Source organism: Castanea sativa, chromosome 10, assembly GCF_040712315.1.
Source record: "Castanea sativa cultivar Marrone di Chiusa Pesio chromosome 10, ASM4071231v1".
NCBI lineage: Eukaryota > Viridiplantae > Streptophyta > Magnoliopsida > Fagales > Fagaceae > Castanea > Castanea sativa.
Genome location: NC_134022.1, coordinates 11,914,140 through 11,938,060, shown reverse-complemented (window position 1 = coordinate 11,938,060; position 23,921 = coordinate 11,914,140). Strand labels below are relative to the sequence as shown.

Here is a 23,921-nt window from a genome sequence, read left to right as displayed (position 1 = left end):
CTGACGATCCGTCAGTTTGAATCGTCCACTGTTCCGCCTTGTCCATGCCGTCACCATCGTCTGGGAGGGTGAATTCTGCTATGAAGTCCGCTAGAGCTTGCGCCTTGATGGCCGTTCTGGGATGGTATTCGATATCGAACTGGCTGAGTTCGATTGCCCACTGGACCATTCTCCCAGCTGCTTCAGGCTTGCTCATGGATTTCCTGATGGGTTGATCCGTCATTACAAGGATAGGGTGTGCTTCAAAGTATGGTCGTAGCTTTCGCGAAGCTACTATTAAGGCGAAGACAATCTTCTCAATCCTGGGGTATTTGGCCTCTGCTCCTTGGAAGGCTTGACTGACATAATAAACTGGAAGCTGCTTCTTGTCTTCTTCTCAGATTAAGGCCGCACTGACGGCTGTGGATGAGGCTGCCAGGTATAAATAAAGGTTCTCTCCTGTTTTTGAGGGACTCAAGACGGGCGGGCTGCCTAGGTAGCGCTTGAGTTCTTGAAAAGCTGCCTCATACTCGTCAGTCCAGGCGAACGCTTGCTTCAACGTTTTGAAAAATGGGAGACATTTGTCCGTCGCTTTAGAGATGAACCTATTCAGGGCAGCTATTCTTCCCGTGAGCTTTTGGACTTCTTTGATGGTTTTGGGGGATGCCATGTCGAGTATCGCTTGCACTTTCTCCGGATTTGCTTCTATTCCCCTTTGGGATACCATGAACCCTAAGAATTTTCCCGAAGCTACCCCAAAAACACACTTACTAGGGTTGAGCTTCATCTGGTATTTTCGGAGGGTATTAAATGTCTCTCCCAGGTCGTCCAGGTGAGTCCACTCTTCTTTGCTCTTGACGAGCATATCGTCCACATACACTTCCATATTTCTTCCAATTTGCTCGCTGAACATCTTGTTCACCAATCTTTGGTACGTTGCCCCTGCGTTCTTCAGTCCGAAGGGCATTACCTTATAGTAGTAGAGTCCTTGGCTTGTGATGAAAGCGGTTTTTTCCTGATCTTCCTCAGCCATCTTTATCTGGTTGTAACCTGAAAATGCATCCATGAATGTTAGTAATTTATGTCCAGCCGTAGAGTCTACCAACTGATCTATCCTCGGCAGGGGAAAACTATCTTTCGGGCAGGCTTTGTTTAGGTCCGTGAAGTCTACACACATTCTCCATTTTCCATTTGCTTTCTTCACTAACACGACGTTGGCCAGCCATTCGGGATAATAAACTTCTCGGATGAAGTCTGCCTGCAACAATCTGTTAACTTCTTCCATGATTGCTTGGTTTCGTTCGGGGGCAAAGACCCGTCGTTTCTGCTGGACGGGTTTCTTCTCGGGATCTGTCTTCAACTCGTGCTGGATTATCTGGCATGGTATGCCCGGCATATCTTCGTGACTCCATGCAAATACGTCCAAATTTTCTTTAAGGAAACGGACAAGTTCATTCCTCATCTCGGGACTTATGGTTGTACCTATCCTCGTCACCTTTGAGCTTTCCCCCTCAACGAGTTCCACCGTTTCCAGGGCTTCCATTTTGTCTTCTTTTTCTCTCTCGATCGTCCATGTGTGGTTTTCTCCTGCAGCTAACACGGCCTGGTAGCATTCTCTGGCCAAGACTTGGTCTCCTTTTACCTCACCGACTCCGTCTTCAATTGGGAATTTTATCTTTAGGCAGTAGGTGGACGTTGCTGCCTTCCACCGGTTGAGCGTGGGCCTACCAATGATCACATTGTACGAAGAAGGGCAGTCCACAACCAGGAAGTCCAGATGACGGGTCTGCTGCTTCGGGTAGGCGCCTATCGTTACTTTTAGTGTCACAATGCCCTTGGGGTATACCCTGTCACCGCTAAAGCTGACGAGGAGGGACTCAAACGGACGCAATCTACCAAGACCTAGCTTCAATTGTTGGAAGGCCGACAGGTACATAATGTCCGCAGAGCTACCGTTGTCGACGAGGATCCTTTTAGTATTGAATCCTTCAATTGTGAGTGCTATCACCAGAGGGTCGTTATGGGGCTGCCTGACCCCCCTTGCGTCCTCTTCACTGAAGAATATATCTTGGTTCGTCCGTCTTTGTTTCAATGGGGGTTCCTAATGGACACTGTTTACTTGTCTCTGGTATGCTTTCTTGAGGGACTTGCACGATCCCCCCACGAAAGGTCCTCCTGCTATCGTGCTTATCTCTCCGATCACTTCTTGTGGTTGAGATTGGCGACCTTCGTTTTTGGACGAGGGCTCGCGTTGGCTCGCGTTGCCCTCTCTGAACCTGTTGGAGTCCCCCTTCCTTACGTATTTCTGAAGTTTTCCTTTCTGTATCAATTCTTCTATCTGTCCCTTCAGATCTCGGCAATCTTCTGTGTAATGGCCGTGGTCCTTGTGGAATCGGCAGTATTTGCTTTTGTCCCGCACACTTGGTGACGAGTGCAGGGGCTTCGGCCACTTTAGGTGGTGTTGATCCTGGATCTGTGCCAAAATTTTGTCAACAGGCATAATTAAAGGAGTGAATTTTACCGGTCGTGGAGCTTTCTCGTCTTTTCGTCTGTCGATGTCACCTCCCCGGCGGCTTGGACGCTCCCTCTTTTGGCCCCTGCGTTCGTCTTCCTTTCTTCCTTCCGTCCTTAGCTTTCCCTCGTCTACGATGGCCGCCAGTGCGTCCTCAGCATTCATGTACTTTTGAGCTTTCAACAACATCTCTGCCATCGTCCGGGGTGGATTCTTTGCTAACGAGACGACGAGTTCTCTGGACTTAAGCCCTGCCTTAAATGTCGTCAGCTGGACCTTATCGTCTGCATCGTCCACCTCTAGAGTCTCCCGAGTGAAGCGTTTTACATACGATCGCAAGGTCTCCCTCTCTCCTTGCTTAATAGTGAGTAAGTGATCCGCTGGTCTTTTGGGACGTTGCCCCCCGACGAAATGGCGCAGGAAAGCACTACTTAGCTGCTCAAAATTGTCGATGGACGAAGTGGGCAATCTCGTGAACCATTCTCGTCCAGCTCCCTTCAGCGTAGTGGGGAATGAACGACACATGATCTCGTCAGGGGGCTGTTGAAGGCCTAAGGTCGTCTTGAAGGTGTTAAGGTGATCTTGGGGGTCTTTGAGCCCGTCAAAAGGCTCAAGCTGAGGTAGCCGAAATTCGCTGGTACCGATCGTTCTAGGACTGCCATGGTAAAGGGGGAGTCCGTCGCTCTGACCATTTTATCCAGGCTTCGATCCGTCTTCTCTTTGATCGCGTTTCTTAATTCATCCATCTCCTTCCTCATCTCTTGGAGGATGTCAGAATGCTGCTCTTCTGGGGTTACCGTTCTCCGTCGGTCACTTCTCCCATGGCTATCCCCTTCGTCCTCTTGAACAGCTCTTGACCGGTTCTCTTCTTGCTGTAACCTCTGTCTCATCTCTTGATTCTGTCTTGTAAGTTCTTCGACGGTGGCTGCAAGATTTCGGACTTGCTGCGCCAAGGCCGCTGAGTCCTGGTTGGATTCCATCTGGAGCTGGTAGGAACTGTGTTCTTGTTGTATGAGAAAGTCGTTCCCACAGACGGCGCCAAACTGATGAAGCAGTATCTCGTTGATTTGCTAGGATTCGTCCAGATGGCTCCTGGAGGTACTTTGACGAACCTGTGGGAGCAGGAATTTAATCAAGTGGTCACCGGTGTGGTGCCTGCCACAACACCTCCGATGATAAAGTCAGTACGGAAAAAAGACAGTTGTTGAGATATCAGGAATAAAAGTAGTTAAAATTGTGATGTAGTTCTTTTTTGTGTGTACCTTGTTTTGGTGTTGAAAGGGTTTTATATACCCTTGGGGATTGTATCCGTTGGGGCATTAATGCCTCTTCTGATAACGTCTTCAGGGGAGTAATGGGAGTTAATGCCTTCCCGTTAGTTCGTCCAGCTGGTCTTGTAACGGTTGAGGCTTTATTGGCAGCATTCAATGGCCTTAACTCTTCCTCTGATGATGACGATAACGGGTTAGGTTCGTCCGCGAGGCCACCTCGTCTATGTTTCACTTCGTCAGTCCCATCACTATTGGTCCCTATGACTATGAATCTCCATTCTCATTGTAAAAAAATTCTAGTCACATAATTTTGTGACTTCCAATGTTCCATTGTTAACGGCAACCATTATTTTTCAAATGAGAAAAAAAAAATCTGATATGACTTTTTATACTTTACATCATGAAACCGAAATTCATTTAGTCTAAATTAAATGGAAGTTTGTTAAATACTTCTCTTTTTTATTTGTGAAATTAATATTTCACTAAGAACTAAGTTTTAACTCATGAGTATTATATGTGCGTTAGACTACAACTTAGAAGCTAGATTATTACTTAAAAGTTTAAAACATGTACCATTTGTGGGTCCCATAACAAAAGCTTTTGTTTTGCTTCATCTAGCTTAAAATGCCCTGGTCCAAAAGTCATTATTGGTCAAAAAGTTAGGTATGATAAAAATTTTCTTAAAGCGGTTTGCTAACATATATTCAAAAAATGTACGTAAATAAAATTTCTTGTTTTTTGCTTATTGTGAGCCTTACATTACTTTTTTATTATTATAATATTTTTAGCAAAAAAAATAAATCAGTTTATTTTATTTAGTTTTTAATTTTTATCAGCAATATTTTTATCAAAAAATTCTTCAAGTAAAAAACTAAATAAGATGTTTCCAATGAACACTGTGAATGAATCACTTGGTATCCAAATTTAAAAAAAAAAAAAAAAGAAGAAGAAGAAAGATTGCATATATAGTGTAAAATTAGACTACAATTAAAAGTTAGTGTAGATACAATCTAGATTTTGATTATGTTTTGACTTTAGTATAATATATATGATTGGTAAAGATGTAAAGAGAGTGTCACAACTGATTTGTGAGATAATTGATACTATCTAATGAAACTTATTTTAATAATGTTAGAGGTAATTTAGGTTCTCAATTATACTATTGATTAGGTGGTGGCATAAATGAACAATTTGTTATTATAGATGGTTAATAGACTAAGGTAAGTGTAAATCATATATTTAGGGAGAAAACTAGTGTATATTGAAAATAAAAGAATCAATGTTGAAGTTATAATAAGCCTCACGAAGGTTTTTGTAATTCGCCTCCCTCCTTTTGTAATGTCGGTTATCCTATTATTATATACATAAAATAATGGGATAAATTACGATTACTTCTCTTGAGATTTTCAGTTATTACATTCACCCCTCCTTTAGTTTGGAATAAGACACATTTATGCTCTAGTTTGGAAAAAGACACTCACTTCTCTTCTAAAATGCAAATTATTTATATTGACCTCCTCTAATTGACTAAAAGAAAAAAAAAAATTGAAATTTCTATTTTATCATCCACTTAATCGAACATCCAAACCCACTCTATTTGGAAATTCTATGATTATTAGAGTTTTTAAAGCTTTTTTTCAATCATTCAGGAGATGTCAATGTAAATAATTAGCATTTTAAGGAAGATGAATGTCTTATTTCAAACTAGAGGAGAGGTTAGTGTAATAAGTAATAACAGAAAACCTTAGAGGAGATCAATGTAATTTTCCCTCCTAAAACAATAGCTTCTTTAACTATCTCTCTTTATTAAAAAAAGTATTAGTAATTTGATTTACAATAATATCCCATGATTCTAGGCATTCCTTTGTTTTGTTATAAATAGATCAATTAAGGGAATCCACAACATGATTCTCATTTTGGGGGATTGTGCATTCCATCTTAGAAAAATAACTTTTTTTTTTTGCTCGGTATCCATAGAACATTTGTTAGTGAACCATTTTAATAAATTTTTTATATCACTTTTATGAGAAATAAAAAAAGCCATCAAAACATAATTAATTAATTATTTATTTTCTTATAAATGTTTTTCTAAAATGGTTAATTAATAAATGCTCTTAGAACATCTGTTAATTTTTTTTTAGTAAAGTACTTATGTTAGGGAATTTGTTAATTTTTTTTAATAAAATACTTTTTCTATCTATTCCACTCTTCTAATATTATGTGGCGTTTGGTACGGGGTAATATTTTAGATTTTTCAGGAATATTTAAAAATTCTCATGTTTGGTTACAAATCACGCTAGGGAATCAAATGCTAGAGAAATCCGGATTCTCCCTTTAAGCCCCTCTCAGTAGGAATATGGATTCCCTTTAAAATAGGTGAGTATCCAAATTCTCAAATTTAAAGGAAATTGTATTTTTTTTATTTTATAAATTGACAATTTAACCATTTTTCCTTATTATTTAAGCAATTAAGATAAAATATAAAACAAATCATTAATATCTTTTCCCTTGTCTTTATCTTTTCCCACAAAAACAATATAAATAGGATAAGAAAATTCTGTTGATATATTATTTAACAAAGTTCTATTTAGGTTTCATGTGTGGAAAAAAAGAAAAAGAGTTTTAAGGGGACTCTCCATTATTGCCAAGTATTCAATTTTATTGTTGTGTGTGTTGCTTAATCAATTATTAATGAATTTATTTTCATGGAGATTTGTTAATGTATCTATTCATATCTCAGATCTTGGTTTTGTTTAGTTGCTAGAAATATAGATTAGGAATGGTGGCTTTATCTAGTTTTTTTTTTTTTTTAGATTAATGGTTTTGTTTCTAGATTCATATGTTATAGTAGATGTCAATAATTTGTATCGTACATGGTGCTTTTGATGTTTGTTATACAATGATACAAAATGTGTAGATTTGTAATTTTTAAATACCCATCATATTTGTATGCGCATCTTTGGATTTTGAAAAATATTAGAAGATCTTTTAAAAATTATTATTAAGAATAAAACATTTGAGAATTTAAATAGCTATTTTTATACTGTACTTGTCATTTTGAAATGTTAGACTACAGTTTTAATAAATTTGTTATAATTAATAGTTTATATATTTTTTTTCATTATTTATTTAGAGGAAGATTTTTTTTAAAAGACTTGATAGTTCACATTCAAGTATAAAGATAGAATGAGAAAAATAAATAATTCATTTAAGATTCTTGGAAGTAAACTAAACATTATTATCTCATATTCATAGGAATCTTAAGAGATTCCCAATGAAACCAAAACATAAGAATAGTTACATTCCTAGGCATCCAGATTGCAAGACATTATAATCCCAAGAATCTGGATGCTAGGAGTAATGTGAATTCTCCTGTACCAAATGCCACATTATAGTTATATTCATCTTCATTGATTATTTTGTTTATCTCATATTTAGAATTTTTTATTCTGTTAGTGCCTTAATGGAATAAATAAATAATTTTGATTGCATGATGTCCTAGTAAACCATAAAAAATTGAAATAATTATTTTGTTTTTTGTATATGTTAATGTTAGGAGATTTGACTTAATCTCCGGCATGTAGATTCTTACGTACTTTTATTCCTGAAAAGCTGGATGTTGTGGATATTCCTCAAACCAAACCAAACCAAATGCTTTCCCTTAAAAAAAAAAAAAAAAAAAAAAACCAAATGCTAGGATGTATAATGTACAGTAATTGGCAAAGCTTTTAGCATGTCAAATTCTACTAATAATAGAGACAATCAAAAACTCTTTGAAAAATCAATTGATACAAAAGTCAGGTTTCTCTTCTTTCTTCTCCACCTATGCAGCCTTTTCTATCTCCTAAAAGAGTACATAGTATGTATAGTTTACAGTGTTTAGTTTTTATTTTTTATTTTTTCGTGTGGGAACTCTATTTTTTACTTATTTTTTCAGCGTGGAACTCTTATCGTTTGTGGCACCAGCTCGTTATTTACATGTGCACAGCATATTCTTTCGATTAATTTTATCCTTAAACTATTTTATACCTATGAATTATGAACAGTTCCCAAGTTGTCCTGTAGTTACAAATTTACAATTTGTACGTATTTATATATTTATATGGTCCCTGTTCACACAAGTTACCTTTTATGTGTTGAGAAGACAATAGTCATTAGAACCGGGTGAAGGGTTAGCCGGTAGTGTATACATATCAAGAAATGCAACTAAATCACAATTATATGGTATCATGTCGATGTGAGATATGATTGACATGTTTCCTACGTTTCAATGATAAGGTCCTACTTAGATGTGAAATATTTTCCAGTTACCTTAGTGATCACGGCAATGCTCAACATGGTCCATTCATTATTTATATTATATATAAGAGAATTTCTCTCTTTTAAGTGAACTTTTATGTGGTTTAAAAATACCCTCATTAATGAATAGTAACTTCATTTAAAAATAGAGTCATAAATGTCAAATAACAAATTTTATTTTGAATTCAAAAAAAGAATTCCTAAAATTTAGCATTTTTTTTCTCTTTGCATTCAATAAAGAAATTACAGTTACTGCTTATTTCTAAAATTAATAATTTTTATTTTTTTGAAAAAAAAAATTCTAAATTAAAATATGTGCAAATTATGAGTAATTTTTATCTAAAAAAATAGAAGAGCTTCTGAGTACACGCAATGTGCTGCTTAGAGGCTAGTTAGTAAATAATTGAATTGTTGAAAGAATGCAAACTTCCACATTCTAGTTGAAAAGGGTGTCATGAGTTCAAATTAACTTTGAACTTAAAACCCTAAAAACCGTTAAAGTTCAATAAACATGGGACGCTATTTGTTAGAAGCTATGGTGATTTCGTTCACACTATGACAACTACACCCTTTTTTTCTTTTTTATATTTAAAGTAAGAACAGTAAACCTTACAAAATAAAAATAAATTAACGCTTGAGCTTGACCAAATATTTCATAGCATATATATATATATACAACTACACCCTTTTTTTCTTTTTTATATTTAAAGTAAGAACAGTAAACCTTACAAAATAAAAATAAATTAACGCTTGAGCTTGACCAAATATTTCATAGCATATATATATATATATTATATACTGACCGTGTCTCAATTACTTGACCATTTTGCACCGTGCATTTATTTAACTATTAAATCAAAATTGGGTTTTAATTAGTAAAGTTTTTTTATTGTTGAATTAGGAATTTGGATTTTTTTTTTTTTTAAAAGACTTGAATTTAAATATCTCCTAAAAAAACAATTAGTGTTTTGTTATAATGATAAAGAACAATTATTATTTCAATATAAAAAAAAGAACAATTATTATAGAACACACACTATAAGTAAAAAATTATTATATCTATCAAAAAAAGAAATATTAGACCAAATTAAGTACAATAATTTATACTATATTTAAGATAATTCCCTTCTTTCAATTGGATTTTTATGTGATTCAAGAAACCTTCGTTAATGAAAAGTAACTTCATTTAGAAATAAGGTCATAAATGGCAAATAACAAATTTCATTTTGAATTCAGAAAGAGAACTTCTAAAATTTAGGATTTTTTTCTTTATGTTCAAAAAAAAAATTACAGTTATTGCTTATTTTTAAAATTATTATTTTTATTTGTTTAAAAAAAAAATTATTAAATTATAATAGATAAAAATTATTAACTTTTACTCTAAAAAATAACAAAGGCTTTGAGCATGTGCAATTTTAGGCTAATTTATTAATAATAAAATTTCAGGACCCGCAGTATTCGTTCTTCAACTTTGACTTAATCAACTCTCAGAAAGAAGCTTAATTTTGTTCATTATTGTCAAGGTGAAAAGATATTAGAAGTCTAGGGTGGTTAGCCAAAAAAAAAAAAAAGTCTAGGGTAGAAAATGGAAAGTTCGAGTCAAGCTAACTACTCCCACTAAGCACTGAGGGTGAACCGAAAGAGATTTCTCTATTCCTTTGTTTTTTTTTTTTTTAAACATCTTTTTGAGCTATTACTGTAGCAAAAAAGAAAAGGATCTTTTGTGATAACTATATATAATAAACACTCATCCAATGAAATTCAAATATAGACTTTCTTCTCACCGAGAAAGGAAAAAAAAAAAAAAAAAAAAAAAAACAAGTAGGTCAATGACCAAACCTGATTGGACAACATTGATAAACCATGTGAACACACCAGAGTTATTTGTTTAATTTCTCCGTCTCATTGGCCAATAGGCATTGCATTTAGCTATAGATGAGTCCCCCACACCCTAGTCTTTCTACACTTTTCTTAAACCTTGTTTTGTCAAATGTTGGTTCATGTCATTGTAAACGTGGGGATTAGTTTATATATAATACATTTCAATTATAAATGGTCTTTTGAGGAAAGGGGTTTTGGACCTTTTGGTACCTTGCTTTTCAAGTTCCACGGCTGCAACACATGCAATGGCAACAAAAAAAAAAAAAAATCAAGAAAAAAAGAGAGATTGCAAAACATTATATATATAAACCATATAATATAAGCTACTTTTGACTAATGGGACACTTTCGAGCTTGAGCAATGTGCATAAGCTAAATATGTTACTTAACTTTGAAGCAAAATGCAAATACACTATGCTTGGTAGCTAGCTAGGTTATTTCCAGGAAATGGAGTTAATGATATGGGATGATTTATATATGAGTCTTCTTATATGGACGGCAAGAGGATATATACGCAGTAAGCACACGGCTGCACCACAAAACGACATGGTCCACACTCCAGTGCAATTTGTTTTGTGATTAATAAGACGAGAATGATACGAGGAACACGGAACCAAACAACATTTGACAGTGAGCCAACTAATTGTTTCTTTAGTTCTCCATGACTTGGTGAATTCAAATTTGACTAATTAAGATTTACTTGTCAATGTCATTTCCTTGTGGTTTCACACTTTAAACTAAGGTTAAATTTAACATAGGAAGTCAATAGCCTTTTGATAATTTCAACAATGATATTGAAAACACCTGATTGAAACCCCTAACCAGTTTTTAATTTTTCTTTTATATAAAAAAAATTGATATTAATTAAAACCCTAACCCTATGATCTCATGAAAAGACTCAAACTCAGCTGCGGAAAATGACATTTTCTTCTCCATCTAAAACCGAGCTGTTGCTTCTAGATTACTAGTGGAAATGACTTCATCGACCAAAGGATGGCACGCTTGTTTCATATACCAAATTCTGGGAAAACAACATACAATTATGTGTTCTATTGTCATGTAAAAAACGACAAAATTAAATTATATTTATTTCTCTTTTTATCTTTTGTCAAATGACGATTTAAATCCTAAATATTTTCATTAAAAATGTTTTTAAAAAATTGGAATTTGACTATTGGGGAAACATTGATACCAAATTTGTAATAGAAGATTGCCAATCAAACTTTGCCAACAAACTCGTTACCACCTTAAACAATCCATATTTCTATCAAACATTAAATTACTAAAAAAAAAAAAATCAGATTATCATGTTATACAAATGCTATTTCCACAACTAATTAAAAAAAAAAGGAAGGAAAACAATTAAAACAAACCATCCAATTCCACAAAGAGCATTAGCATCAGGCTATGTGAAATAACTTTTTAAGAAATATATGACTAAACCTATACCCAAAACTGCCATGAAATAACTTTCCAAGAAATATATGACTAAACCTATCCAAAACTACCATGCCTCTGGATCACCACTTTAGCATTCACAAATAACAAATAAAAAGTACCCTAATAACTCCATTGAGATTTTGTTCATCAACAAATTCTCTCTCTCTCTCTCTCTCAAGAAATGAAGATTGGCTGGGGACACAATAGAACTCCCTCAACGATCCTCCATTAGTCGTGACTCGTGAGCACTCTTCACCATGAATGCTCGCAACAACCAAATTTGCTACAAAGTGACGTGTGCCCCTTCGCGACCTCACTTTTCGGTGCTATAGAGATTTTTCCTTGAAGGATTAGATCTGCTCATCCATGAGTCATGCTTGATGCTCAGCACTCTTGGTCCAAAACCATGTAGTGTTCTAGTTATTTTTTTAATGATGTACATTCAAATATATCAATAAAAATGATGTATTTTTTATATGATTCTTTTTTTTTTCTTTAATTAAAATTAGTGATGTATCTATTGTAAAACCCTTGATTTAGGGAAAAAATATAATTAATAAAACCTCCACTTTTGGGAGGCACCAACATGACTCCCTTCATTCATGTGAGTTTGGCTTAAACCTTGATCCAAGTGGGTCGGGGCTGGTCTCTCACAATATCATAACATATTCTCATACATTTTTAATTATGAATTTCAGTATGTTTTAATTTATTCCTTACATCATAAAATACATACATACATGTATATATTATATATATATATATATATATATATATATATATATTTGGTTTTAATTAAGTCCATGCACATGAAATTTAGAATTTCAATTAGGTTTTCATAATTATTCTCATATGCCATGTAAAGGTACATGTAGGGTTTCCTTTTGCATTTTATTTCTTTATTGCACACTTGTTACATGTTTACTACTGACCTTTATCTCTTTTTTTCATTTCGTGCATCACTAGATATGGAGTCCACTCTACTTGTTGCTACAGTGAATTCTTTGTTTTTATTATTCCTTGTTTGTTTGGGAATAAGTGGATTTGTTTATATTCATTGGTTTGCTCTAGGCAGGCTAATTGGTTGAGCGGGATGGGGTTTTTATTACCTTCCCACCTAATAACTTAGCTCCCAAACCTGATCTCTAAGGATGTAGATTAAGTGCTTTTCTTGTAATCACCTTTTTTACTCTCACTTGCAATTAGGAGATTAAGCACCGTTCTTTTCTCTCTTTTAGAATGTGTTTATAGGTCCAAAGTGTTATAATTTGCAAACATTGTATTCATTTAAATTCATCAACAAAGATGTGCTTTTTTGAAAGAATGCCTATTGTGTTCGAGTGGTAGATGTAAGTGACAACTACAATGGACAACCTACCAAGATGCACAGAGCAATGCCTAGTTGTCACTTCTTCTGTATGGGAGTAACACCTATTCGCTTAGGGCATTACTCAAATAGTTGTAATCATTTAAGTGCTACATCTATTGTCTCAATAGATATATAGCTCGACACCAGTCGATTGATTGATCTTCGAGGATCTTGAATTCACAGCTCTATTTTAGATGACTTGGCAACCTTGGGATATGTGCGCTAGGCTTTCTAGGACTACTTATACAGTATTTGTCAAACCTGTCATCATAGAGAGAATAGAAATGCCTCAAAGAGAAGTTGTTGCAGCTTTTGTACTCCTAGGGTTTTGAATCAAGCTACTTTCATTTAGCCTTTAAAGCGTGTTGCTACGAAAAGCTTTGCACCAACTACTACAACAATCTCAAACTATTGTGGAGTAATCAGTCTTGTTAATCGGTAGATCCATGCAGCCAAATAGATTTTCTAAGAAGGAAGTCCAACTCGGATAGAGGATCTGTTTGGATATAGTTGAAAATTAAAAATTAAAAATATTGTAATAAAATAAATTTTAAATGTGTAAATAGTATCGTGAGACCTATTTTTAATATATTTTTTTAAATAAAGTGTTTGTAGGTCCCATGAACAATGCATAAACAGTACTAAATAGTACACTCTGTTGGAGAAAATCTGAAACGCGTGAATAGTGCATGGGTGGAAAAGTCAAATTTTATGGCTTAAAAAAAAAAAAAAAACAAACCTGAAACATGAAACTCAACAAACGCGGACGCAATCTTCCGAATCCAAACAAATACAGAGTTGAGTTGAGATTTGTAGGTTCTACAATAAGTAGGTATTTGAGATTGAATAAGATTTCTTGTACTTATAACCTCAATATTTTTAGTAGATTTTTTAGGAGTGGTAATCTATATATCATCAGTTGGGATTTTTTCCAGTGAGGATTTTCCCAATGTGAACATATTGCAATGAATTTTTTTTCACTACATTAAACTCTAGATTGACTATATGGTTGTGCCTTAATTGAATATTGCATGAAGTTAGACTAATTAATAAACTTATCTTATTGGTTAACTAGGGTCAATTTACACCCAACCAAGAATTTAGATTATGGGCACTGTGTTTATCGACTCTATTAATGTGCAACAATATCAAAGGTCTTTTTTTTTTGTGTGTGTTTTTTTGGTTTGTAGAATAAAACAAATCGAGAAACTAGAGGCTTGTGGTGTTATGGACAACTAGAATGCGTAGAGAGAGACATTATTTGCAACATGAAACAACATCGGTTTGAAAGAAGTCTAAATAGAAAGGATTTTCAGATATTTCATAAAATGGCTAACTAATTAAATTATGAGTCCCTGATCTGTTTATATATATACACAAAGGAGAGAGAGGATAAACATAAGAGAGGAAAAGTTTGTTATAACAAACTTAAACACTTATTACACGTGCGTAAAACAGTAATTAGAAACTAATTGACTTTTTATTTTTTGATACAAACTAACTAACAGACTTAGAATAGAAATGCAGCGTTTTGGTCTTGGCTTTAAGTGATACGATGCGTACTGAAGATATAACAACAACTTCAGAACGACAACGTTTTCAATTTTACTCTAACACAACCAAAAGTCAACGACACCATTTTGTTCTCTGGACAATCCTCATCTGTGTCATCTATTATCTGATGCCTCTCACGGTTCATAGTGATTTCGCAGCATGCAAGGTATGCCAAAATTACATGTTTTTTTTTACTATTATTTATGTGAATCAATTAGTATAGAAACGCAACTTTAGCCATAATTTGTTGAAATAGTCGACCGTAAGTAGTGTACAATCATTTTTACATATACATCACTTTTTTTCTTTTCTTTTTTTAACTCAAAATATACCACTTCAACCAATTATAATAAAAGTTACGTCTAAACTTTTTTTTTTTTTTTTTCTATTTTGGTAAAACTTATTATTATTATTAGAACACCATAGATTCTTAAAAGGATATTTTGCTGTTTCTTTTTCCTGCCAATATTGGTAATACAGATAGTAGGTGAAGGTCTGAGATTACGTAAGCTCGACCAGGCCAACCAAACATACCAAACCAATTCTAGCTAACTTATGAAAAGATGCTAATACCTATATAGCAAAGTTTGGTTTAAAATTTGCAACCTAATTTGATGTGACTTTTCTATCTACCTTTAGAACATTATTTTCAAATATAAAATATGACCCATAAGAAATTTGTAAAATTAAAAAAGAAAGTCTCATAATAAAAAAATAATAATAAGAGAGAGAGGAAGTTAGTTTTGTTATTCACATAGAAAATAAATACTATATATTTCCCAAAGAATCAAGTCTAAAACGTGTGTTCAGTCTCATGGTATCACAGTATCATTAATTAGTGACCACCACGTCGTTAAACTCAACATAGGAACCCTCTCATACTTAACTGCTTCAAAATTAGGATTTATCAGATCTTCATTAACCACCAACATTTGCGCTTCCTATTGAAATGCAAATATATAGCAATTTGTATGGGCGGGATAAATAAATTCCAACTTGTTCATTTGAATAATGGTAGTCTACCATCCACAATATCCCCAAACCGAACATATATATACTAGCCTCAGTACACGCACTCCACACGTGTGATGATGCTCTTTTATTTTTATTTTAAGTTTAATATAATTTTTCAATTTGAATTTATCTATTATTAGTGAGGTTACATAAAAAATGATTTTATTAAAACTAAAATTTAGGATTTGAATGAGTGAGTTTAGTGTGTGCTAGTTTTTAGGGAAGAAAAAATGTATCAAACATACTTGAGATATGTTTAGATAAAAAGTGTGCTAATTTTTAGGAAAAAAGTTTTTCTGGTAGTTTTTTTTGTTAAATTACAATTTTAACCCTATTTTTTTTTAAGAATAATGATTATCTAATTAGATTAAGGGTATTTTTGACATTTTTTGAAACCATAACTAATTTTTTGAATCCTCTTAATATTTAGATACACACACACACACACACACACACACACACTAGCCTAATCATACATGTTTCGCGTATGCAATGAGGCGTTTTATTTTTAATTTTTTGGGTTTACACGTTTTACTTATGACAGTTTTATTTTATTTTTTTATTTGAAAAGAAGTTGCATTAGTACTTGACTATTAATGTGAAAGAGAAATGTGGAGGTGGGAAAAAAATAGTTGGTATGTTTGTGGAAAAAAAATGCAGTTTTTTTTTAAGAAGAAGTTGTATTAGTATTTGACAATTAACGTGAGAGAGAAATGTAGAGGTGGAAGAAATGAATGTTTTTTTTTTATATAAAAAATTAGCTAAAAATTAGAAGTTTTTAAATTGCTAATTTTACATGTTGAACCCTATGATTTAAGTAGATGAATTTGAGAGTATTTTGAACATCTAAATTGAAGATTTCAAATAGGAGAAGCTTCTTAAATAGAAATATATAACTTCAAACTGCATTGTGAAAGCAGTTGAAACGGTTCTCATTATAATACTTGCTGATAATGAGTAATCAAAAGATCGAAAGGGACGGTTGATTTGAGGTTTAGGGCAAAGTGGCTTGACTTTTTATAGTGTCAAACATACTATAATTTATATGCTCATATGTAGATGTAGTGGCAGGTTCAGAAAAAATTACAGGGGCTAAGCAGTGGCAGTTAGGAATTTTTTCATATGATGGTTATGGGGTGCAGCAATTTCGTAAAGTAGCATTGCCACGTGTCATGCCATACGCCGAGGAGGCAAGGGTAATTCCAAGGAGATCCCACCCTCAGATGGGGGGCCACGTCAGTGGTATGCCACCAGAGGAGGACGTACTATAGAGAAATGGGCTAAGAGCTAGGGTTAGCCCTGACATGTTGAAGGGATGGTGGCTGCCACCCCATTTAATACATTCCACCAAACCTCCTGGCCGCATTTATGTGGAGAAGACTCTTGAATAGTGTTGTCTTGGTTGCCGCATCTCACAGGGGTTCTGGAAAAGTGCATGATAAGACTAGCACTTAATTGGTGGCCTGCATGATCAACAAATGGAAGGCTCGGATCATCTAAAATGGTCTATATAAGACAAAAGGTCCCCCAGAGAGAGGGGATCGGAAAAATGGTAGAGAAAAACATTGCAGCACAAAGAACTGAAACTGTAAACAAGTCCTATAGTGATATATTCAAGAACCAATCTCCTCGAACTGGGTCGAGGAGAATTTTCTTGCACAATATTGTGGTTGCCTTTTGTCTTTCCTGGCTTCCCTGTTATTTTTGGCCCATAGTGAACGTTATCTAACCCATAGAAGCCTAGTCTTACAGCCCGCTCTCTACAAATTCATTATATTGGGCTATTTGGGCCTAGGTCCTCCAGTCGTTTAGGCTCAGGAGCTAAATCCATTCCCTACAATTGGCGCCGTCTGTGGTAAAGGCTTGAGCTTTAAGGCGTTCAGTGTTTAAGTATGGTAGGCTCAGGGTCGAGCCGGGAGAAGTCTGATGGCTCTCAATGCTAGGACCATTTCCTCAACCTTGAACGAAGAAGGGATAGGGAGGTTAGTGTGCATACCACACATACTAGCAAGAGCCAATCTCGAGGAGGGAGCTACATCTCTCACGAGGAAAATACCAGAAGCATGTAGCTGGAAATCGACTGCCTTCGCAGGAGGCTGCGCCGTGAGAGGCGGAAAAGGACTCCCTCACATTCCGACCACTCATCCGAAAATGACGGAGATGGCAGCTACAGGCTCAGATCAAGGACTCCTTTTAACAAGTCTTTCTTAAAGGATGAGGAGCGCCGTCATAGGCGTAAAAACAAGAGCTTGTCCTATGAAGGTCTAGGGAACAACACCATGAGCAGAGCGTTGAACCCAATCTTCAAGTCACCCTTCACGCATGGAATCGAGGCAGGAAGATCCCTCACCGATTTACTCAACCCACATTTACCATGTACAACGGTAGGATAGATCCCGTAGAGCATGTAAGCCACTTCAACCAGAGAATGATTGTACATTCCAAGAACGAGGCCTTAATGTGCAAGGTGTTCCCCTTTAGTTTGGGGCCTATGGTGATGAGATGGTTTGATAGCCTGAAGGAACACTCTATTGGCTCCTTTAGGGAGCTCACTCAGGCGTTTGGGGCTCGTTTCATCACTTGCAGCAGGGTTCGTTGGCCTTTGGACTCACTATTGTCCATGATAATGCGCAAAAGGGAGACCTTGAAAACGTATTTCGATAGGTACTAGGAGATGTTCAACGAGATTGAGGGAAACTTCAATGACATTGCTATATGAACTTTTAAGGTCAGCCTGCCTGCCGAGCATGACCTGAGGAAGTCCCTGACAAGAAAGCTTGTTGGGACCGTGCATTAGCTCATGGATCGCATTGATGAGTATAAGTGGGTCGAAGAGGACTAGCAACAAGGAAAGGGAAAGACTAAGGTGATCCCCTAAGAGCGGATGGATTTCAAGTCGGACAAATACAATAACAGTAGACCTTGGAGGGATTTTGCTTAGCCTTTGGGTCCTGGTGTTACCCAAGTGGTTAGCACCATGTCCCGAGAGCCTGTACACTAGGTCTTAGTAAAGATTAAGAATAAGCCATACTTTAAGTGCCCAATAAGATAGGAGGAGACCCCACAAAGCGCAACCAGAGTCTCCAATACCAATATCACCAGGAGTGTGGGCATACCACCGAGGACTGCAGGACTTTGTGGAACCATCTGGAGCAGCTAGTGCAGGCAAGAAAGTTAAAGCAATTCTTGTATCAACCTAATGAACAAGGTAGCCAGCCCGGGTCAAGAGCGCATAGAGATGATTCTTCCAAACCCCCATTGGGTACAATTAGCATAATCTTGGCCACTCCAAGGAGAACTGGCTCCTTTCCATCCAGGGTAATGTCCATAGATCAGCCATGCTGAGGCCTTAACTCCTGGTCCGAAGAGGAGTAGGGTGGAAGTCCGACCAGCCTTGAGCTTTTCCGACGAAGATAAAGTTGGAACCTCACAACCATATGATGATGCCCTAGTGGTTACCCTAAGAATTTGGGGGTATGACGTAAAAAGGGTGCTAACAGATTAGGGCAGCAGCGTAGAAACCATGTACCTCGATCTGTACAAGGGGTTGAGGCTAAGGCCAGAGGACCTAACTAGCTACGATTCCCCTCTGGTGGGTTTCGATGGAAAGATTGTTATCCTAAAGGGGAAAATCAGACTACCTGTGCAGGCAGGATCAGAAGTAGTGGAGGTAGATTTCATTGTGGTGGATGCCTACTCCCCATACACCGCCATTGTGGCAAGACCCTGGCTTCATGCCATGAAGGTCGTCCCCTCCACTCAACATTTGAAAGTGAAATATCCATCTGGGGATCGGATCGAAAAGCTGGTAGGAAGCCAATCTATGGCCAGACAATGCTTGGTGGCCGCAATCAGACATCAAGGCGGAGGGGAGCCCTCAGCCCCTAGCGGGCAGGGTCTATAACAATCAAAGGTGCCGGTGGTATCCATGGATGTGGTGTAAAGTGAGGTAGAGTGTGAGTAATTGGAAATGGTTATTGTTGGGAACGATGAGGAGAAGTTCTTTCCAGTCGGCGTTCAACTCCCTCCTCGGGAGAGGGAGGAGCTAATAGATTTTCTTAAAAGAAATGTTGATGTATTTGCATGGAACCCTTACGAGGCTCCAGGGGTGGATCCAGACTTCATTTTCCACCGTTTAAACGTCAATCCATCTGTCGCCCCAAAAAAGAAACTACCTTGGCGCTCATCCAAGGTACATTCCGACGCCGTCAAAGAAGAAGTACTCAAACTTAAATGGGCTGGAGCCATTAAGGAGGTGTTTTACCCTGAGTGGTTGGCCAATACGATAGTGGTAAAGAAGAAAAGTGGGAAATGGAGGGTGTATGTGGACTTCACGGATTTAAATAAGGTTTTCCCAAAGGACCCCTTCCCACTGCCTTAGATAGACCAGCTAGTAGACGCAACTATGGGCCATCCTCGGATGAGCTTCCTGGATGCCTTCCAGGGATATCACCAGATACTGTTAGACTTAGAGGATCAGGAGAAGACTTCCTTTGTCATGCCTATAGGGAATTATCATTACAAGGTAATGCCTTTCAGGTTGAAGAACGCAGGGTCTACTTATCAGAGAATGATGACCAGAATGTTCAAACCTCAACTGGACAAATGTATTGAAGTCTATATAGATGACATGGTAGTAAAGAGTAAAGTGGACTCTGAGCACGTAAACGACCTCAAAAATATTTTTGGAATATTAAGAAAACACAAGCTGCGCCTTAATGCTTCAAAGTGTTCTTTCGATGTCGGCTCTGGAAAGTTTCTAGGCTATATGGTTGCCTATCGTGGGATTGAGGTCGATCCTAATCAGATCAAGGCAATCAGCAACCTACAACCCCCTCGGAACCCCAAAGAAGTCCAGAAATTAACAAAAATGAATGCCGCCTTGAACCGATTTATTTCCCAATCAGTAGATAGGTGTCGACCTTTCTTCCAGCTGTTGCACAAGTGGAAGGGTTTGAGTGGATGGAGGAATGTTCCTCGGCCTTCCGATAGTTGAAGGAATATCTTCCTCAGCCATCCATTATGTTCAAACCCGAGGAGGAGGAGGTTCTATTTGCCTACATCGCAGTAGCATCGCACGCGGTAAGTCTGGTACTGGTACGAGCCGATAATGGGGCACAAAAACCAGTCTATTATGTGAGTAAATCACTACATGAGGCAGAAGTCCGTTATCTACCCCTGGAGAAGGCCATTTTTGGCAATAGTGCACGCTACGCGAAAGCTTCCACATTACTTCCAGGCACACACGGTTGTGGTTCTAACCCAACTCCCCCTTCGATCACTACTTCAAAAAATGGACTACAAAGGGAGGATTGCAAAGTGGGGGACAATTCTAGGAGTTTTGATATTAAATATATGCCACGCACTTCCGTGAAGGGCCAAATCCTTGCAAACTTGGTGGCCAAGTTTGCTGAACCCTTGTTGGTAGAAAATGAGGAAAGGTCGGGCATGGATGGAAAATCAGTTGTGATGGTTGTCATACAGGAGCTTCCATTGTGGAAGGTGTATGTGGATGGTGCAGCCAATCAGAGGGGATCAGGAGTGGGGCTAGTTATAGTGTCTCCTGAGCGAATCACCATTGAAAAGTCCTTAAGGCTAGGCTTCTCGGCCACGAACAATGAGGTTGAGTATGAGGCTCTGTTGGTAGGAATGACTATGGTACAAAAGATGGAAGGACGAGAAATGGAGATATTTTCAGACTTGAGATTGGTCGTATGCCAAGTGAAGGGGGAGCTAGAAGCCCGAGACGTAAGAATGTAGGACTACATGAACCGTGTCAAGCACTTGCAGGCAGAGTTTAAGTCTTTCTCCCTACAACAAGTCCCGAGGATCAGAAACACACATACTGACTCTCTTGCCACTCTTGCAACCTCCTCGACATAAGGTTTACCTCGGGTGATCTTAGTCAAAGATCTGTACAAGCTTACTGAGAAGGAAGGGGAGAGGGTCCTCATTCACCAAATTAGGGTGGAGCCTAGTTGGATGGATCCTATCGTGCTATTTCTTAAGGATAACATCTTGCCTGAGGAAAATGGGGGGGCTGATAAAGTACAAAGAAAAGCCCATCGGTTCTGGTTGTCCGAGGATCAAAAGTTATACAAATGCTATTTCTCTGGGCCGTATTTATTGTGCATTCATCATGAGGCAGTGGACCCCCTCTTGGAGGAGTTGCACGAGGGGATTTGTGGAAGTCATACGGGGGGCAAGTCGCTGTCTCACAAGGCCCTAACCCAGGGGTACTGGTGGCCAAATATGCAAAGGGACGAGCAAGAATACGTGAAGAAGTGCGACCAATGTCAGAGGTGCGCCCCAAACATCCACAAGCCAAGGGGCGTCCTTAATCCCTTATCCAGCCCTTGGCCTTTCGCTCAGTGGGCCATAGACATCGTAGGGCCCTTCGCTAAAGCTGCAAGAAATAGGAGGTGGCTGTTGGTGGCACCGATTACTTCACTAAGTGGGTCGAATCCGAGCCCCTGTCAAACATCAGGGTTATGGACGCTAAGAGATTTGTATGGAAAAACATTATTATTCGGTTTGGGATCCCTCACACCCTCATATCAGACAATGATCTTCAGTTCGATAGCAAAGCATGTAGAAGATATTGTGGTGAACTGTGTATCACTAATAGGTACTCAACCTTGGCTTACCCCCAAGGAAACGGGCAGGCCGAGGCTGTGAATAAAGTTATCGTAAATTGGCTCAAAAAAAGGCTGGATGATGTCAAGGGCAAATGGGTGGAAGAGCTGCCCCACGTACTTTGGACGTATAGAACCTCCCCTTGTAGGTCCACGGGAGAGATTCCTTTTTCCCTAACTTATGGGACCGAGGCTGTGATTCCTCTAAAGACTGGATTCCCAACGCTGAGGACAAATTTGTTCACTCCGGACAGCAATGAGGGGTTTCTAGAAAAAAGCTTGGATCTGATTGAAGAGCGGAGAGAAAAAGCCATGGTCCAGATGGCATATTATCAACAAAAGTTTAAGCAAAGGTATGACTCAAATGTGTAGTTAAGGCCACTAGCCCCTGGAGATTTGGTACTGTGGAAGGTTTTGGGTAAGACGAAGAACCCGACATGGGGAAAGTTAGGACCCAATTAGGAAGAGCCATACCGCATCACCTTGGTGGCTAGGATAAGAGCGTATTTCTTAGAAGATCTAGAGAAAAAATTGTACCACGACCCTAAAATGTAAATAACCTGCGAAGGTATTACTATTTATAAAAGTATTTTTGTTGTGTGCTATTTATGTTATTGTTTGCTGTACTCTTTATTTCTCTAAGTATCAAACAGAACATTGGTCATGTCTGATTCCTGGGGCCACATACCTTAAGTAAATTAATACTCTTCATTATTTCTCTAAATATTAAACAGAACTTTGGTCATGCCTGGCTCCTCGGACCACATACCTTGGGTAAATTAATACTCTTCATTATTTCTCTAAGTGTTAAACAGAACCTTGGTCATGCCTGACTCCTCGAACCACATACCTTGGGTAAATTAATACTCTTCATTATTTCTCTGTGTTAAACAGAATCTTGATCATGTCTGGCTCATCGGACCACATATCTTAGGTAAATTAATACTCTTCATTATTTCTCTAAGTATTAAAAAAAATATTGGTCATGCCTAGCTCCTCAGACCACATACCTTGGGTAAATTAATACTTTTCATTATTTCTCTAAATGTTAATCAGAACCTTGGTCATGCCTGGCTCCTTGGACCACCTATCTTGGGTAAATTAATACTCTTCATTATATCCTCTAAGTGTTAAACAAAACCTCGGCCACGCCTTAGGTAAATTAACACCTTGATCAAGTCTTCTGAGTGTTAAACAAAACCTCGGCCATGCCTTAGGTAAATTAACATATTGATTAATTCTTCTAAGTGTTAAACAGAACATCGGCTATGCCTTAGGTAAATTAACACCTTGATCAAGTCTTGTGAGTGTTAAATAGAACATCGACCATGCCTTGGGTAAATTAACACCTTGATTAAGTTTTCTAAGAGTTAAATCTTCTAAGCATTAACACCTCCAAGATTAGACAGGGCTTCAGCCCTGCCTGCCCCTTAGTGGGGAGTCTCAAATGACCCTTCCTTTGCTAAGTGTCCTGTTAGGCGCATCTCAATATCAACACTTAGTGGATTTTTCTCATTATTCATATAGGTTTAGTTTACTTGATTTAGGGACAGTTCATTATTGCTAGCCTTTTGTCAAAACACGAGTTCCCATTTCTCTCAACAAGGTACAGAGTGCCAATCATGGTGGGTTAGAGGTAAACGTTGCAAAAATAGGCGAAGAAGAAAAACAAAACTACACTTGCCAAAATAATAAAAGTAATCATGTGTCCATTACTTCAAAAAGAAAGGTACATGTCAAACAGGGCAATTGGCCACAACAAAAGAAGGTTACAAAAAAAAAAAAAAAGGATAAAAGGACAACAACAGTGAAAAAAAAAAAAGGAGGGGAGAAGAGTCCTAGGTTAGGCCTTGGGAGGAGGGGGGACATCCTTGTTGCCTGGCTTGGAGTGAAGGGGGTCCGTGGCCTTTGGATCAGCTTCTTTGGACTTGGGATCCACCTCCTTTGCTTTGGGTGCAACATCCTTGG

At 37.4% G+C, this 23,921-nt stretch overlaps 3 protein-coding genes across 3 annotated transcripts; all 3 read left to right on the top strand.

Moving 5' to 3' along the window:
* Positions 1 to 18,841: 18,841 nt before the first annotated feature.
* On the top strand, positions 18,842 to 19,222 carry LOC142612039 (uncharacterized). The gene has a single exon (XM_075784169.1). The coding sequence runs from the start codon at positions 18,842 to 18,844 to the stop codon at positions 19,220 to 19,222; it is 381 nt and encodes a 126-aa protein (XP_075640284.1).
* Positions 19,223 to 19,288: 66 nt separating this feature from the next.
* On the top strand, positions 19,289 to 19,699 carry LOC142612038 (uncharacterized). The gene has a single exon (XM_075784168.1). It carries the CDS (start codon positions 19,289 to 19,291, stop codon positions 19,697 to 19,699), a length of 411 nt encoding a protein of 136 aa, XP_075640283.1.
* Positions 19,700 to 20,340: 641 nt separating this feature from the next.
* Positions 20,341 to 21,078, top strand: LOC142612036 (uncharacterized). Its single transcript, XM_075784167.1, has one exon. The coding sequence runs from the start codon at positions 20,341 to 20,343 to the stop codon at positions 21,076 to 21,078; it is 738 nt and encodes a 245-aa protein (XP_075640282.1).
* The last annotated feature ends 2,843 nt before the right edge of the window (positions 21,079 to 23,921 follow it).

Coding starts and splice junctions, on each gene's coding strand:
- LOC142612039 (XM_075784169.1), top strand. CDS start 18,842: ATGTACCTCGATCTGTACAAGGGGTTGAGGCTAAGGCCAGAGGACCTA.
- LOC142612038 (XM_075784168.1), top strand. CDS start 19,289: ATGGTTATTGTTGGGAACGATGAGGAGAAGTTCTTTCCAGTCGGCGTT.
- LOC142612036 (XM_075784167.1), top strand. CDS start 20,341: ATGTTCAAACCCGAGGAGGAGGAGGTTCTATTTGCCTACATCGCAGTA.